Genomic DNA, 16880 nt, shown 5'->3' on the forward strand with positions numbered 1-16880 from the left:
CCCCCTCATTAATTCCCCCCCCGGGCTCGCCCCCCCCCCGCGTCCCCCCCCGCCGCCCACCAGGGGGCGCCCCCCCCGCCCCGCCCCGCGTTTTCCCGCCTCCCCCCCGTCACGTGACGCGGGCGCCTCTGCGCGCCCTCCCCCCCCTCCTTCCGCGCATGCGCGTTCCCCCCCTCCGCCTTCCCCCCCCCCTTCCCGCCCCGGAAGCGGAAGCGGCGCGCGCGCCGGGAACCACTTCCGGGGGGAGCAGCGCGGGAGGAGAGGAGGAGGAAGGAGGAGGAGGAGGAGGAGGAGGAGGAAGGCGGCGGTGCGGGGGTCCCGGTCCCGGCCCCGGGGCCTCCCCTCATGGCGCTCAGCCTCGACCGCGAGGCCTACTACCGCCGCCTCAGGCGGCTCTACGGCAGCTGGCAGGTGGGGGAGGGGCGGGGGCGGGGCCGGGGGGGAGGGGCCCTGCGGGGGAGGGGGGGGGTCAGGGCCTGAGAGGGGGGATACGGGGGGGAGGGGAGGGGCCTGCGGGGGGGGGGGGGAGATACGGGGTGGGGGAGGGGTTTGGGGGGGGTTTAGGGTGAGGGAAGGGCCCTGGGGGGGGGGGGTATGGGGGGGGAGGGGTCCGGGGAGGGGGTTTAGGGCGTGGGGGAGGGGCTTTGGGGGGGTTATGGGGTGGGGGGGGGGGGTTGGGGGGTTTAGGGTGAGGGAAGGGCCTGAGGGGGGGGGTTATGGGGTGGGGGAGGGGCTTGGGGGGGGTTTTAGGGTGAGGGAAGGGCCTGGGGGGGGGGTTATGGGCTGGGGGAGGGGCTTGAGGGGGGGATATGAGGTGTGGGAGGGGCCTGAGGAGGCGCTTTGGGGGGGGGAGGGGGTTTAGGGCGGGGGGGAGGGGCTTTGGGGGGTTATGGGGTGAGGGTGGGGTTTGGGGGGGGGTTTAGGGTGAGGGAAGGGCCCTGGGGGGGGGGTTATGGGGTGGGGGAGGGGCCTGAGGAGGCGTTATGGGGGGGGAGGGGTCCGGGGAGGGGGTTTAGGGCGTGGGGGAGGGGCTTTGGGGGGGTTATGGGGTGGGGGGGGGGGGTTGGGGGGGGTTTAGGGTGAGGGAAGGGCCTGGGGGGGGGGTATGGGGTGGGGGAGGGGCTTGGGGAGGGGTATGGGGTGTGGGAGGGGCCTGAGGAGGCGCTTTGGGGGGGGAGGGGGTTTAGGGCGTGGGGGAGGGCTTTGGGGGGGTTATGGGGTGAGGGTGGGGTTTGGGGGGGGTTTTAGGGTGAGGGAAGGGCCTGGGGGGGGGGGTTATGGGGTGGGGGAGGGGCCTGAGGAGGCGTTATGGGGGGGGAGGGGTCCGGGGAGGGGGTTTAGGGCGTGGGGGAGGGGCTTTGGGGGGGTTATGGGGCGGGGGAGGGCCTGAGGAGGGGGTTATGGGGTGGGGGAGGGGCGTGAGGAGGGGTTTGGGGTGGGGGAGGGGCCTGAGAGGGGTTTCTGTTGTGGGGGAGGGGCCTGCGGGGAGGGTTGGGGCGTGGGGGAGGGGCTTTGGGGCGGATATGGGGTGGGGGAGGGGCCTGAGAGGGGCTTATGTTGGGGGGAGGGGTTTAGGGTGTGGGGGAGGGGCCTGAGGGGGGGTTATAGGGATGGGGGAGGGGCCGGGGGGGTGTCGCAGGGATGGGGGAGGGGCGCAGGGATGGGGGGACCCTCGTGGGGGGTTCCCAGGGCTTGGGGGGAGGGGGATGTTTGGGGAGGGGGGGGAGGGGAGGCAGCAGGGGGGGGGTGACGGCGCTGCCCCTCCCCCGTCTCTCGGCAGAAGGGGGAGGAGGAGTACGGGGGGGTGGACGCCATCGTGGTGTCGGTGGGGGTGGACGAGGAGATCGTCTACGCCAAGTCCACCGCCCTGCAGGTGGGTCGGGGGGGGGCGGGGGGGCGCTTTTGGGGGGTCCCACCCACCCTTGGGGGGTCCCACTTCCATTTTTGGGGGGTCTCATCACTCTTAAGGGTCCCGCCACCACCCTTGGGGTCCCACCACCCCTGCGTAGGGTCCCACCACCATTTTTGGGGTCCCACCACCCTTGGGTGGGGTTCCATCACCCTTGAAGGTCCCACCACCCTTGGATGGGGTCCCACCACCATGTTTAGGGGTGTCCCATCACTTTTGGGGGGTCCCACCACCATGTTTAGGGGGGTTCCAGCACCCTAGGTGGGTCCCACCACCACTTTTGGGGTCCCACCATGGTTGGGTTGGGTCCCACCACTCTTGGGGTTCCCACCACCACGTTTAGGGGGGTTCCAGCACCCTTGGGGGGTCCCACCACCACTTTTGGGGTCCCACCACCACTTTTGGGGTCCCACCACCCTTGGGTGGGGTCCCACCATCACTTTCGGGGTCCCATCATGTTGGGTTGGGTCCCACCACTCTTGGGGCTCCCACCACCACGTTTAGGGGGGTTCCAGCACCCTTGGGGGGTCCCACCACCACTTTTGGGGTCCCACCACCATTTTTGGGGTCCCACCATGGTGGGTTGGGTCCCACCACTCTTGGGGCTCCCACCACCACGTTTAGGGGGGTTCCAGCACCCTTGGGGGGTCCCACCACCACTTTTGGGGTCCCACCACCATTTTTGGGGTCCCACCATGGTTGGGTTGGGTCCCACCACTCTTGGGGTTCCCACCACCACGTTTAGGGGGGTTCCAGCACCCTTGGGGGGTCCCACCACCACTTTTGGGGTCCCACCACCCTTGGGTGGGGTCCCACCACCACTTTTGGGGCTCCACCACCACTTTTGGGGCCCCACCACCACTTCTGGGGTCCCACCATGGTTGGGTTGGGTCCCACCACCCTCATGGATCCCACCCCGCTTTGGGGACTCCCACCACCTTTATGGGTCCCACCACCCTTGGGTGGGCTCCCACCACCCTTATGGGTCCTACCACCCTTGGGTGGCCACCTCGCCCCCCCCCGCTTGGCTAACGCCCCGCCCCCCCCCAGACGTGGCTCTTCGGCTACGAGCTGACGGACACCATCATGGTGTTCTGCGAGGAGAAGATCCTCTTCATGGCCAGCAAGAAGAAGGTGGAGTTCCTCAAGCAGGTGGCCCACAGCAAAGGCGGGGAGAGCGCCAACGGCGTCCCCACCATCACCCTCCTCGTGCGGGAGAAGGTGAGGAGGGGGGTGGAGGCGGTGGGGTGGAGGTGGAGAAGGTGGTGGAGATGGTGGGGTGAAGGTGGAGATGATGGAGGTGGAGATGGTGGGGTGGAGGTGGACGTGGAGAAGGTGGGATGGACGTGGAGATGGTGAAGGTGGAGATGATGGGATGGAGGTGGAGGTGGAGATGGTGGGATGGAGATGGAGATGATGGGGTGGACGTGGAGATGGTGGGGTGGAGGTGGAGATGATGGGGTGGACGTGGAGATGGTGGGGTGGAGGTGGAGATGGTGGGTGGAGGTGGAGAAGGTGGGGTGGAGGTGGAGATGGTGGGGTGAAGGTGGAGATGGTGGGATGGACGTGGTGGTGGAGATGGTGGGGTGGAGGTGGAGGTGGTGGGGTGGAGGTGGAGGTGGTGGGGTGGAGGTGGAGATGGTGGGGTGGAGGTGGAGAAGATGGGATGGAGGTGGAGATGGTGGTGGAGATGGTGGGATGGAGGTGGAGAAGGTGGGATGGAGGTGGAGGTGGAGGTGGAGATGGTGGGGTGAAGGTGGAGATGATGGGGGTGGAGATGGTGGGGTGGAGTTGGAGGCGGTGGGGTGAAGGTGGAGATGGTGGGGTGAAGGTGGAGATGATGGAGGTGGAGATGGTGGGATGGAGGTGGACGTGGAGATGGTGGGATGGACGTGGAGATGATGGGGTGGAGGTGGACGTGGAGAAGGTGGGATGGATGTGGAGAAGGTGGGATGGACGTGGAGACGGTGGAGTGGAGATGGTGAAGGTAGAGGTGGTGAAGGTGGAGGTGGTGGGGATGGAGATGGTGGGGTGGAGGTGGAGATGGTGGAGATGGAGGTGGAGAAGGTGGGATGGAGATGGTGGGACGGACGTGGAGGTGGAGATGGTGGAGATGGAGACGGTGGAATGGACGTGGAGATGATGGAGATGGACATGGAGAAGGTGGGGTGGAGGTGGAGATGGTGGAGGTGGAGAAGGTGGAGGTGGAGTTGGGAGGAAGACGAAGGTGTGAAGGTGGAGGTGGGATGGAGGTGGAGTTGGGAGGAAGACGAAGGTGTGAAGGTGGAGGTGGGATGGAGGTGGAGGTGGTGGGATGGACATAGAGATGGTGGAGGTGGTGGGATGGAGGTGGAGATGGAGGCGGGAGGAAGATGAAGGCGTGAAGATGGAGGTGGAGATGAAGGTGGAGGTGGTATGGGCATGGAGGTGGAGGTGGAGATGGGGGGATGGACGTAGAGATGGTGGAGGTGGTGGGATGGAGGTGGAGATGGGAGGAAGCTGAAGGTGACGTGGGGTTGGAGATGAAGATGATGGTGGAGGTGGAGTTAGGAGGAAGGTGAAGGTCTGAAGATGGAGGTTGGAGGTGGGATGGAGCTAGAGATGGAGATAGGGAGATGAGACAGAGGCCGGGCAACGTGGTTGACCCCAGGGGTGACCCGGAGGATGAAGAAGACCTCAGTGGAGATCTTTTTTTTCCCGTTTCTCCTCTTTTTGGTTCAGAACGAGAGCAACAAAGCCAACTTTGAGAAGATGATCGAAGCTTTGAAGGCCAGCAAGGGTGGGAAACGCATCGGTGTCTTCAGCAAGGACAAGTTCCCCGGTGACTTCATGAAGAGCTGGAACGATTGTCTCAGCAAGGAGGGCTTCGAGAAGGTCCGAGGAGGTCCCACCACCCTTAACCTCCTTTACGGGAGCCTACCTTGATATCTCCTCGACGTTGTCCTTCACCAGGTGGACATCAGCGCCGTGGTGGCCTACACCATGGCGGCCAAAGAAGACGGCGAACTCAACTTGATGCGCAAGGCGGCCTCCATCACCTCCGAGGTCTTCACCAAGTTCTTCAAAGAACGGGTGATGGAGATCGTTGACGCCGATGAGGTCGGGGAACGTCGGTTTTGGGGGGATTGGGTGGAATCCAAAAGAAGATGAGAAGCTCGGGTGATGTCATAACGATGTCATCCCTCCAGAAAGTCCGACACAGTAAATTGGCCGAATCGGTGGAGAAGGCCATCGAGGAGAAGAAGTACCTGGCGGGTGCCGACCCCTCGGCGGTGGAGATGTGTTACCCACCCATCATCCAGAGCGGGGGCAACTACAACCTCAAGTTCAGCGTCGTCAGGTTTGGGGGGACCCCAGATTTGGGGACGGGGGGAGGGGGACAATTCTTCTCCAGAAAGTCCAAAAGGGTTGGTCGCCCCCCAAAAACAAGTCCACGACGGGTGATTTTCCCTCAAAAAAAGGAGAAATCTTCTCCAAAAAGTCCTAAAGGTGGTGGTCACCCCCCAAAAAAAGTCCATCACGGGTGATTTCTCCTCAAAAAAAGGACAATTCTTCTCCAGAAAGTCCAAAAGAGGGTGGTTGCCCTCCAAAAACAAGTCCATAACAGGTGATTTCTTCTCAAAAAAAGGACAATTCTTCTCCAGAAGGTCTAAAAAGGGTTGGTTGCCCCCCAAAAAAGTCCACAACGGGTGATTTTCCCTCAAAAATGGACATTTCTTCTCCAAAAAGTCCTAAAGGTGGTGGTCACCCCCCAAAAAAGTCCGTAACGGGTGATTTCTCCTCAAAAAAAGGACAATTTTTCTCCAAAAAGGGTTGGTTGCCCCAAAAAAAGTCCGTAACAGGTGATTTCTTCTCAAAAAAAGGACAATTTTTCTCCAAAAAGTCCAAAATGGGGTGGTCACCCCCCCAAAAACAAGTCCCTACGTCCAATTCGGGGTGGAGACACCGAGGTGACCCCCCAAATTTTGCCGTCCCACCACGTAGCGACAAGAACCACATGCACTTCGGGGCCATCACCTGCGCCATGGGCATCCGTTACAAGTCCTACTGCTCCAACCTGGTGAGGACCTTGATGGTGGATCCACCTCAGGAGATGCAAGATCACTACGCCTTCCTCCTCCAGCTCCAGGAGGAGATGTTGAAGGAGATGCGACACGGTGAGGACCAACCTTGAAGTTCTCCAGGGTTCTTGGAGCTCCTCAAGATCCGCCGTGGACACCAACCCCGTGGTGACATCTTGTTCTTCCAGGAACCAAGCTCTGCGACGTCTACGGCGCCGTGATGGACGTGGTGAAGAAGCAGAAGCCGGAGTTGTTGAGCAAGATCACCAAGAATTTGGGGTGAATATGGGGAGTTTTGGGGGTGGGATAGGCGTCGGGAGGTCGGGGACCTTCTGATGGTCCTTCGGTCCGTATCTCCCCAGCTTCGCCATGGGCATCGAGTTCAGGGAGGGCTCCTTGGTCATCAACAGCAAGAACCAACACCGGCTGAAGAAGGGTGAGGAGCACTTCACCCCACTTCGAGTGGTCCTCTTGCACCCCAAAGAGGTCCTCTTCCACCCCAAAGAGGTCCTCTTCTACCCCAAAGAGGTCCTCTTCCACCCCAAAGTGTCCTCTTCCACCCCAAAGAGGTCGTCTTCTACCCCAAAGAGGTCCTCTTCCACCCCAAAGAGGTCCTCTTCCACCGCAAAGTGTCCTCCTCCACCCAAAATTTCTCCTTTTCCACCCCAAAATTTGTCCCACCACCCCACGATTGTCCTCTTCCACCCCAAATTTTGTCCCACCACCCCAAATTTGTCCTTTTTGACCCCAAATTTGTGCTCTTCTACCCCAAATTCATCCTCTTTCACCCCAAATTTTGTCCCACCACCCCAAATTTTGTCCCACCACCCAAAAATTTTGTCCCACCACCCAAAATTTGTCCTTTTTGACCCCAAATTCATCCTCTTCCACCCCAAATTTTGTCCCACCACCCCAAATTTTGTCCCACCACCCCAAATTCATCCTCTTTCACCCCAAATTTTGTCCCACCACCCCAAATTCATCCTCTTTCACCCCAAATTTTGTCCCACCACCCCAAATTTTGTCTCACCACCCCAAAATTTGTCCTTTTGGACCCCAAATTTGTCTTCTTCCACCCCAAATTTTGTCCCGTCACCCCAAAATCTTGTCCCACCACCCCAAATTTTTGCCCCACCACCCAAATTTGTCCTTTTTGACCCCAAATTCATCCTCTTTCACCCCAAATTTTGTCCCATCACCCAAAAATTTTGTCCCACCACCCAAAAATTTTGTCCCATCACCCCAAATTTTGTCCTTTTTGACCCCAAATTTGTCTTCTTCCACCCCAAATTTTGTTCCACCACCCAAAAATTTTGTCCCACCACCCCAAATTTTGTCCCACCACCCAAAAATTTTGTCCCACCACCCCAAATTTTGTCCTTTTTGACCCCAAATTTGTCTTCTTCCACCCCAAATTTTGTCCCGTCACCCCAAAATCTTGTCCCACCACCCCAAATCTTTGCCCCACCACCCAAATTTGTCCATTTCCACCCCAAATTTTGTCCCATCCCCCCCAAAATTTTGTCCCACCACCCCAAATTCTTGTCCCACCACCCCCACCTTCTCCTCCCCCACCCCCCAATTCCCCTCCCCCACCCCCAAACTCGCCCCGTCCCCTCCTCTTCCTCCCCCCCCCCCCCCCAGGGATGGTCTTCAGCATCAACGTCGGCTTCTCCGACTTGACCAACAAGGAAGGCAAGAAGCCGGAGGAGAGGACCTACGCCATGTTCATCGGGGACACCGTGCTGGTGGACGAGGTGGGTGGGCGGGCCTTCAGGGGGAGGAGCCACAAGGAGCCACACCCCCTTCCCTTAATTCACCGGGCTCCTTCAACCCACCCTCTATCTTCCTCCAGGAAGGTCCCGCCACCGTCCTCACCGCCGTCAAGAAGAAGGTGAAGAACGTCGGCATCTTCCTCAAGGTGACGCCGCCCCGGGGGGGGGGGGGATTTCCCCTCGATTTGGGGCAAAAACGACCTCATTCCCAGCCCAATTTTTTGAACCCCCAAATTTCGCTGGTTCCCCCCCAAAAAAAGAACGAAGACGAAGAAGAAGAAGAAGAGGAGAAGGACGAAGCCGAAGATCTCCTCGGTCGCAGCTCCCGGGCGGCTTTGCTGACGGAGAGGACGCGGGTGAGTTGTCCTCTTCCGGCCCCCCCAAAAATCTTCATTTTTTGGGGTGGGGGGGGTGGGGTTCTGAGGTCATTTTGGCCCCTCCCAGAACGAGCTGACGGCGGAGGAGAAGCGCCGCGCCCACCAGAAGGAGTTGGCGGCTCAACTCAACGAAGAGGCCCGCCGGCGGTTGACGGAGCAGAAGGGCGAGCAGCAGATCCAAAAGTAACGTTGTCCCCGTCGCCCCGCCCCCCCCCCAAATTTGGTCAAACGGTTTCTCCGTTTTTTTAGGGGGGGGGGGGGTGGGTGGCCTCTTGTGACATCACGGCTGTGATGTCGTTTTTGGGGTAGAGCTCGGAAGTCCAACATCTCCTACAAGAACCCGGCTTTGATGCCCAAGGAACCTCACATCCGGGAGATGAAGATCTACATCGACAAGAAGTACGAGACCGTCATCATGCCCGTCTTCGGCATCGCCACCCCCTTCCACATCGCTACCATCAAGGTGGGGGACACCCCCCCCCCCTCCCCCGCTTTTCCAGGACACCCCAAAATTCCTCACCCCGAGCGAGTCACCCTAAGATCTCCCGGTTCTGGTGGAGGGATGTGGTGGGACCAGCTGGTCCTGGAGAGCAGATGTGGAGCTTGGAGGGGGGGGTTTGGGTGAAGGTTGACTCCCAAGTTGGGGTTTTGGGGTGCAGCTTCACCACCAACGTTGAGTTGTTGGGGTTTTGGGGTGAAGGTTGACTTCCAACGTTGAGGTTTTGGGGTTTTGGGGTGCAACTTGACCCCCAAGTTGGGGTTTTGGGGTGCAGCCTGACCCCCAAGTTGGGGTTTTGGGGTGAAGGTTGACCTCCAACTTGGAGATGTTGGGGTTTTGGGGTGCAGCTTCACCCCCAACGTTGAGTTGTTGGGGTTTTGGGGTGAAGGCTGACCCCCAAGTTGGGGTTTTGGGGTGGAGGTTGACCTCCAAGTTGGGGTTTTGGGGTGCAGCTTGACCTCCAACTTGGAGATGTTGGGGTTTTGGGGTGCAGCTTCACCCCCAACGTTGAGTTGTTGGGGTTTTGGGGTGCAGCTTGACCTCCAAGTTGGGGTTTTGGGGTGCAGCTTCACCCCCAAGTTGGACTTCTGGGGTTTTGGGGTGAAGGTTGACCTCCAACGTTGAGGTTTTGGGGTTTTGGGGTGAAGGTTGACCCCCAAGTTGGGGTTTTGGGGTTTTGGGGTGAAGGTTGACCTCCAACGTTGAGGTTTTGGGGTGAAGGTTGATCTCCAACTTGGAGACTTTGGGGTTTTGGGGTGCAGCTTGACCTCCAACTTCGAGATGTTGGGGTTTTGGGGTGCAGGTTGACCCCCAACGTTGAGGTTTTGGGGTGCAACTTGACCCTCAAGTTGGGGTTTTGGGGTTTTGGGGTGAAGGTTGACCTCCAACGTTGAGGTTTTGGGGTTTTGGGGTGCAACTTGACCCTCAAGTTGGGGTTTTGGGGTGAAGGTTGACTCCCAAGTTGGGGTTTTTGGGTGCAGCTTGACCTCCAACTTGGAGATGTTGATGTTTTGGGGTGAAGGTTGACCCCCAAGTTGGGGTTTTGGGGTGGAGGTTGACCTCCAACTTGGAGATGTTGAGGTTTTGGGGTGCAGCTTCACCCCCAACGTTGAGTTGTTGGGGTTTTGGGGTGAAGGTTGACCCCCAAGTTGGGGTTTTGGGGTGAAGGTTGACTCCCAAGTTGGGGTTTTGGGGTGCAGCTTGACCTCCAACTTGGAGATGTTGGGGTTTTGGGGTGCAGCTTCACCCCCAACGTTGAGTTGTTGGGGTTTTGGGGTGCAGCTTGACCTCCAAGTTGGGGTTTTGGGGTGCAGCTTCACCCCCAAGTTGGGGTTTTGGGGTTTTGGGGTGAAGGTTGACCTCCAACATTGAGGTTTTGGAGTTTTGGGGTGCAACTTGACCCCCAAGTTGGGGTTTTGGGGTGAAGGTTGACCCCCAAGTTGGGGTTTTGGGGTTTTGGGGTGAAGGTTGACCTCCAACTTGAGGTTTTGGGGTGAAGGTTGATCTCCAACTTGGAGACTTTGGGGTTTTGGGGTGCAGCTTGACCCCCAAGTTGGGGTTTTGGGGTGCAGCTTCACCTCCAACGTTGAGTTGTTGGGGTTTTGGGGTGCAGCTTGACCTCCAACTTGGAGATGTTGGGGTTTTGGGGTGCAGCTTCACCCCCAACATTGAGTTGTTGGGGTTTTGGGGTGAAGGTTGACCCCCAAGTTGGGGTTTTGGGGTGCAGCTTGACCTCCAACTTGGAGATGTTGGGGTTTTGGGGTGCAGCTTCACCCCCAACGTTGAGTTGTTGGAGTTTTGGGGTGAAGGTTGACCCCCAACGTTGAGGTTTTGGGGTTTTGGGGTGCAGGTTGACCCCCAAGTTGGGGTTTTGGGGTGAAGGTTGACCCCCAAGTTGGGGTTTTGGGGTTTTGGGGTGAAGGTTGACCTCCAACGTTGAGGTTTTGGGGTGAAGGTTGATCTCCAACTTGGAGACTTTGGGGTTTTGGGGTGCAGCTTGACCCCCAAGTTGGGGTTTTGGGGTGCAGCTTCACCTCCAACGTTGAGTTGTTGGGGTTTTGGGGTGAAGGTTGACCTCCACCTTGGAGACTTTGGGGTTTTGGGGTTCAACCTTCTCCCCACCTTCAACTCGAGGTGGTTTTGGGGTTCAACCTTCTCCCACCTTCAACCCAACGTGGTTTTGGGGTTCAACCTTCTCACCCTTGGGGTTTTGGGGTTCAACCTTCTCCCCACCTTCAACCCAAGGTGCTTTTGGGGTTCAACCTTCCCCCCCAACCCTTTCCGCTCCACCTTCTCCTCCCCACCCTTTCTTCTGAAACCTTCTCCCCACCTTCTCCCCCCTCCAAACTTTTGGGGGATCCCCCCCCCCCCCCCCGCTTTGATTTTTGGGGTGCCCCCCCCCCCCCCGATCTTCTCCTGCAGAACATCAGCATGTCGGTGGAAGGGGACTACACCTACCTCCGCATCAACTTCTACTGCCCGGGCAGCGCCTTGGGCCGCAACGAGGGCAACATCTTCCCCAACCCCGAGGCCACCTTCGTCAAGGAGATGTGAGCCACCACGATGGGGACCTCTTTTTTTGGGGGGGGGGACACCCCTCTTTTTGGGGGAGGTCCTCAAGGTCACCCCGATTTCTTCTCGTAGCACCTATCGCGCCTCCAACATGAAGACCCCGGGCGAGCAGACGGTGCCGGCCCTCAACCTTCAAAACGCTTTTCGTATCATCAAGGAGGTCCAGAAACGCTACAAGACCCGAGAAGCTGAGGAGAAGGAGAAGGAGGTGAGGGTTTTTGGGGTGTCCTCAAGGTTTTTTGGGGGCTCCACGTGGTTTTTTGAGGTGTCCTCAAGGTTTTTTGGGGGCTCCACAGGGTTTTTTTGGGCATCTTCAAGGTTTTTTGGAGTGTCCTCAGAGTTTTTGAGGTGTCCTCATGGTTTTTTGGGGGCTCCTCAAGGTTTTCTGGGGGCTCCTGAGGGTTTTTGCGGTCTCCTCAAGGTTTTTTGGGGTGTCCTCAAGGTTTTTTGGGGGCTCCACGTGGTTTTTTGAGGTGTCCTCAAGGTTTTTTGGGGTGTTCTCAAGGTTTTTTGGGGGCTCCACGTGGTTTTTTGAGGTGTCCTCAAGGTTTTTTGGGGGCTCCTCAAGGTTTTTTGGGGGCTCCACAGGGTTTTTTGGGCATCCTCAAGGTTTTTTGAGGTGTTCTCAAAGTTTTTTGGGGTCTCCTCAAGGTTTTTTGGGGGCTCCTCAAGGTTTTTTGGGGGCTCCACAGGGTTTTTTGGGGTCTCCACGTGGTTTTTTGAGGTGTCCTCGAGGTTTTATGGGGGCTTCTCAAGGTTTTTTGGGGGCTCCACAGGGTTTTTTTGGGCATCTTCAAGGTTTTTTGGGGTGTCCTCAGAGTTTTTGAGGTGTCCTCATGGTTTTTTGGGGGCTCCTCAAGGTTTTCTGGGGGCTCCTGAGGGTTTTTGCGGTCTCCTCAAGGTTTTTTGGGGTGTCCTCAAGGTTTTTTGGGTGCTCCTCAGGGTTTTTGAGGTGTCCTCATGTTTTTTTGGGGTCTTCACATGGTTTTTTGGGTATCCTCAAGGTTTTTTGAGGTGTCCTCAAGGTTTTTGGGGGGCTCCACAGGGTTTTTTTGGGCATCTTCAAGGTTTTTTGGGGTGTCCTCAGAGTTTTTGAAGTGTCCTCAAGGTTTTTTGGGGTCTCCTCAAGGTTTTTTGGGGGCTCCGCAGGGTTTTTGCGGTCTCCTCAAGGTTTTTTGGGGTCTCCTCGAGGTTTTTTGGAGGCTCCTCAGGGTTGTTTTTTTTTTTTTTGGGGGGTGGGCTTCTTCTGAGAACTTGAGGACACCCCAAAACTTCTCCTCTCTCTTCTCCGAGGGCATCGTCAAACAAGATTCCTTGGTCATCAACCTCAACCGGAGCAATCCCAAGTTGAAGGACCTCTACATCCGCCCCAACATCGCCCAGAAGAGGATGCAAGGTTCTTTAGAAGCTCACGTCAACGGTAACGGACCTTCAGCTTGGACCTTCTGGAGATGTTGGCTGGGGGCGGGGTGGCAACGTCACCCTGAATTGTCCCCACCTTCAGGTTTCCGTTTCACCTCGGTGCGAGGAGACAAGGTGGACATCCTCTACAACAACATCAAACACGCCGTCTTCCAACCTTGCGACGGGGAGATGATCATCGTTCTCCATTTCCATCTCAAGGTCTTCTTCTGGGTGGGGAAAACCGGTGGCATTTTGGGGGTTGGTTTTTTTTTTTTTTTTTGGGGGTGGAAGAGGAACAAAGCGGGTGACATCTCGGGGTGGGGGGGGGGGTTCCCCAGAACGCCATCATGTTCGGGAAGAAACGCCACACGGACGTCCAGTTCTACACGGAGGTGGGGGAGATCACCACCGATTTGGGCAAACACCAACACATGCACGACCGCGACGACCTCTACGCCGAGCAGGTGCCTTTGAAGGACCAAAGTCCTTGAGAAGGTTTTTTTTTTTGGGTGGGGGGGGGGGGGCGGGTGGGGGACCACCACGATTTGGGGGGTGACCCCCCCCCCCCCCCCCGTTTTATTTCCCCGTCCCTCCAAAGATGGAACGGGAGATGCGCCACAAGTTGAAGACGGCCTTCAAGAACTTCATCGAGAAGGTGGAAGCTCTCACCAAGGAGGAGCTGGAGTTCGAGGTGCCCTTCCGGGAGCTGGGGTAAGTGGAGATCAAACCCCCCCCTGCCCCAGGCGGTGGGTTTTTGGGGGGTCCATGAGGTTTTTTGGGGGGTCCATGAGGTTTTTTGGGGGCTCCATGAGGTTTTTTTGGGGGCTCCACGGGGTTTTTTGAGGTGGCCTCAAGGTTTTTTGGGGGCTCCTCAAGGTTTTTTGGGGGCTCCTCAGGTGTTTTTGAGGTGGCCTCAAGGTTTTTTGGGGGCTCCTCAGGGTTTTTGAGGTGGCCTCAAGGTTTTTTGGGGTCTCCACGTGGTTTTTTGAGGTGTCCTCAAGGTTTTTTGAGGTGTCCTCAAGGTTTTTTGGGGGCTCCTCAGGTGTTTTTGAGGTGTCCTCAAGGTTTTTTGGGGGCTCCTCAGGGTTTTTGAGGTGGCCTCAAGGTTTTTTGAGGTGTCCTCAAGGTTTTTTGGGGGCTCCTCAGGTGTTTTTGAGGTGTCCTCAAGGTTTTTTGGGTGTCCTCAAGGTTTTTTGAGGTGTCCTCAAGGTTTTTTGGGGGCTCCTCAGGGTTTTTGAGGTGGCCTCAAGGTTTTTTGGGGGCTCCACGTGGTTTTTTGAGGTGTCCTCAAGGTTTTTTGAGGTGTCCTCAAGGTTTTTTGGGGGCTCCTCAGGGTTTTTGAGGTGGCCTCAAGGTTTTTTGGGTGTCCTCAAGGTTTTTTGAGGTGGCCTCAAGGTTTTTTGGGGGCTCCTCAGGGTTTTTGAGGTGGCCTCAAGGTTTTTTGGGGGCTCCTCAGGGTTTTTGAGGTGGCCTCAAGGTTTTTTGGGGTGTCCTCAAGGTTTTTTGAGGTGTCCTCAAGGTTTTTTGGGGGCTCCTCAGGGTTTTTGAGGTGGCCTCAAGGTTTTTTGGGTGTCCTCAAGGTTTTTTGGGGGCTCCTCAAGGTTTTTTGGGTGTCCTCAAGGTTTTTTGAGGTGGCCTCAAGGTTTTTTGGGGGCTCCTCAGGTGTTTTTGAGGTGGCCTCAAGGTTTTTTGGGTGTCCTCAAGGTTTTTTGGGGGCTCCTCAAGGTTTTTTGGGGGCTCCTCAGGGTTTTTGAGGTGGCCTCAAGGTTTTTTGGGTGTCCTCAAGGCTTTTTGAGGTGTCCTCAAGGTTTTTTGGGGGCTCCTCAGGGTTTTTGAGGTGGCCTCAAGGTTTTTTGGGGGCTCCTCAGGGTTTTTGAGGTGGCCTCAAGGTTTTTTGGGGGCTCCTCAGGGTTTTTTGAGGTGGCTTCAAGGTTTTTTGGGGGCTCCTCAGGGTTTTTGAGGTGGCCTCAAGGTTTTTTGGGGTGTCCTCAAGGTTTTTTGAGGTGTCCTCAAGGTTTTTTGGGGGCTCCTCAGGGTTTTTGAGGTGGCCTCAAGGTTTTTTGGGGGCTCCACGTGGTTTTTTGAGGTGTCCTCAAGGTTTTTTGAGGTGTCCTCAAGGTTTTTGGGGGGCTCCTCAGGGTTTTTGAGGTGGCCTCAAGGTTTTTTGGGATGTCCTCAAGGTTTTTTGGGGGCTCCTCAAGGTTTTTTGGGTGTCCTCATGGTTTTTTGGGGTGTCCTCAAGGTTGTTTGGGTGTCCTCATGGTTTTTTGGGGTGTCCTCAAGGTTTTTGGGGTCTTCTCAAGGTTTTTTGGGGTGTCCTCAAGGTTTTTGGGGTCTTCTCAAGGTTTTTTGGGGTGTTCTCAAGGTTTTTTGGGGTCTCCTCATGGTTTTTTGGGGACATCCTGATGGTTTTGCGGGTCTCCTCCTGTTTTTTTGGCTTCTCCTCCTGGATTTTTGGGGTCTCCTCCTGGTTTTTGGGGTCTCCTCCTGGTTTTTGGGGTCACCTCATGGCTTTTTAGGGTCTCCTCCTGGTTTTTTGGGGTCTCCTCATGATTTTTGGGGTCTCCTCCTTGTTTTTTGGGGTCTCCTCAAGGTTTTTTGAGGCCTCCTCCTGGTTTTTGGGGACATCCTGATGGTTTTTGGGGTCTCCTCATGGTTTTCTGGCTTCTCCTCCTGGTTTTTTGGGGTCTCCTTCTGATTTATGGGGATCTCTTCCTGGTTTTTTGGGGTCTCCTCCTGGTTTTTTGGCTTCTCCTCCTGGTTTTTTGGGGTCTCCTCCTGGTTTTTTGAGGCCTCCTCCTGGTTTTTGGGGGACATCCTGATGCTTTTTGGGGTCTCCTCCTGGTTTTTTGGGGTCTCCTTCTGATTTATGGGGATCTCTTCCTGGTTTTTTGGGGTCTCCTCCTGGTTTTTTGGCTTTCCTCCTGGTTTTTGGGGGTCTCCTCCTGGTTTTTTGAGGCCTCCTCCTGGTTTTTGGGGGACATCCTGATGGTTTTTGGGGTCTCCTCCTTGTTTTTTGGGGTCTCCTCCTGGTTTTTTGAGGCCTCCTCCTGGTTTTGGGGGACATCCTGATGGTTTTTGGGGTCTCCTCCTGGTTTTTTGGGGTCTCCTCATGGTTTTTTGGCTTCTCCTCCTGGTTTTTTGGGGTCTCCTCCTGGTTTTTTGAGGCCTCCTCCTGGTTTTTGGGGGACATCCTGATGCTTTTTGGGGTCTCCTCCTGGTTTTTTGGGGTCTCCTTCTGATTTATGGGGATCTCTTCCTGGTTTTTTGGGGTCTCCTCCTGGTTTTTTGGCTTCTCCTCCTGGTTTTTTGGGGTCTCCTCCTGGTTTTTTGAGGCCTCCTCCTGGTTTTGGGGGACATCCTGATGGTTTTTGGGGTCTCCTCCTTGTTTTTTGTGGTCTCCTCCTGGTTTTTTGGCTTCTCCTCCTGGTTTTTTGGGGTCTCCTCCTGGTTTTTTGAGGCCTCCTCCTGGTTTTTGGGGGACATCCTGATGCTTTTTGGGGTCTCCTCCTGGTTTTTTGGGGTCTCCTTCTGATTTATGGGGATCTCTTCCTGGTTTTTTGGGGTCTCCTCATGGTTTTTTGAGGCCTCCTCCTGGTTTTGGAGGACATCCTGATGGTTTTTGGGGTCTCCTCCTGGTTTTTTGGCTTCTCCTGGGTTTTTTTTGGGGCTCTCCTCCTCATTTTTGGGGTCTCCCCCCCCCACCCAGCTTCAACGGCGCCCCGTACCGCAGCACCTGCCTTCTCCAACCCACCAGCAGCGCCTTGGTCAACTGCACCGAGTGGGTAAGTTTGAGGTAGGGCGAGAACTTTGTTTTGGGGGTGGGACCTGGGGACACCACCCCAATTTTGGGGGGGGGCTGCTCCGCTGATGGCCCCGCCCCCCCTCCCCCCAGCCCCCCTTCGTGGTGACCTTGGACGAGGTGGAGCTGATCCACTTCGAGCGGGTCCAGTTCCACCTCAAGAACTTCGACATGGTCATCGTCTACAAGGACTACAGCAAGAAGGTCACCATGATCAACGCCATCCCCGTCGCCTCCCTCGATCCAATCAAAGAGTGGCTCAAGTAGGCTCCGCCCCTTCCCCCCGCCTCGCCCCGCCCCCCTCCTCCACCACCACCACCTTCTTCTTCTTCCTCCAGTTCCTGTGACCTCAAGTACACGGAGGGCGTCCAGTCCCTCAACTGGACCAAGATCATGAAGACCATCGTGGATGACCCCGAGGGCTTCTTTGAGCAAGGGGGATGGTCCTTCCTGGAACCCGAGGGCGAGGTACCGCCCCTTTG

The 16880-nt window shown here is 57.0% G+C and overlaps 1 protein-coding gene across 1 annotated transcript; it reads left to right on the plus strand.

Annotated features, from left to right (window-relative positions):
* Window positions 1–214: 214 nt before the first annotated feature.
* On the plus strand, window positions 215–16866 carry LOC142077647 (FACT complex subunit SPT16; the record flags this gene model as incomplete). The annotated part of the gene is made up of 23 exons (XM_075139569.1): window positions 215–411; window positions 1781–1873; window positions 2960–3130; window positions 4631–4783; window positions 4862–5008; window positions 5098–5249; window positions 5894–6066; window positions 6159–6249; window positions 6333–6406; window positions 7615–7727; window positions 7826–7891; window positions 8006–8101; window positions 8190–8305; window positions 8432–8585; window positions 11043–11170; window positions 11265–11400; window positions 12486–12612; window positions 12697–12815; window positions 12935–13060; window positions 13195–13307; window positions 16306–16381; window positions 16492–16661; window positions 16737–16866. Coding segments are annotated over exons 1-23 (2790 nt in total), but the record flags the coding sequence as incomplete, so codon positions are not given.
* Between the last annotated feature and the right edge of the window lie 14 nt (window positions 16867–16880).

This window comes from Calonectris borealis, unplaced genomic scaffold (assembly GCF_964195595.1).
Source record: "Calonectris borealis unplaced genomic scaffold, bCalBor7.hap1.2 HAP1_SCAFFOLD_361, whole genome shotgun sequence".
NCBI lineage: Eukaryota > Metazoa > Chordata > Aves > Procellariiformes > Procellariidae > Calonectris > Calonectris borealis.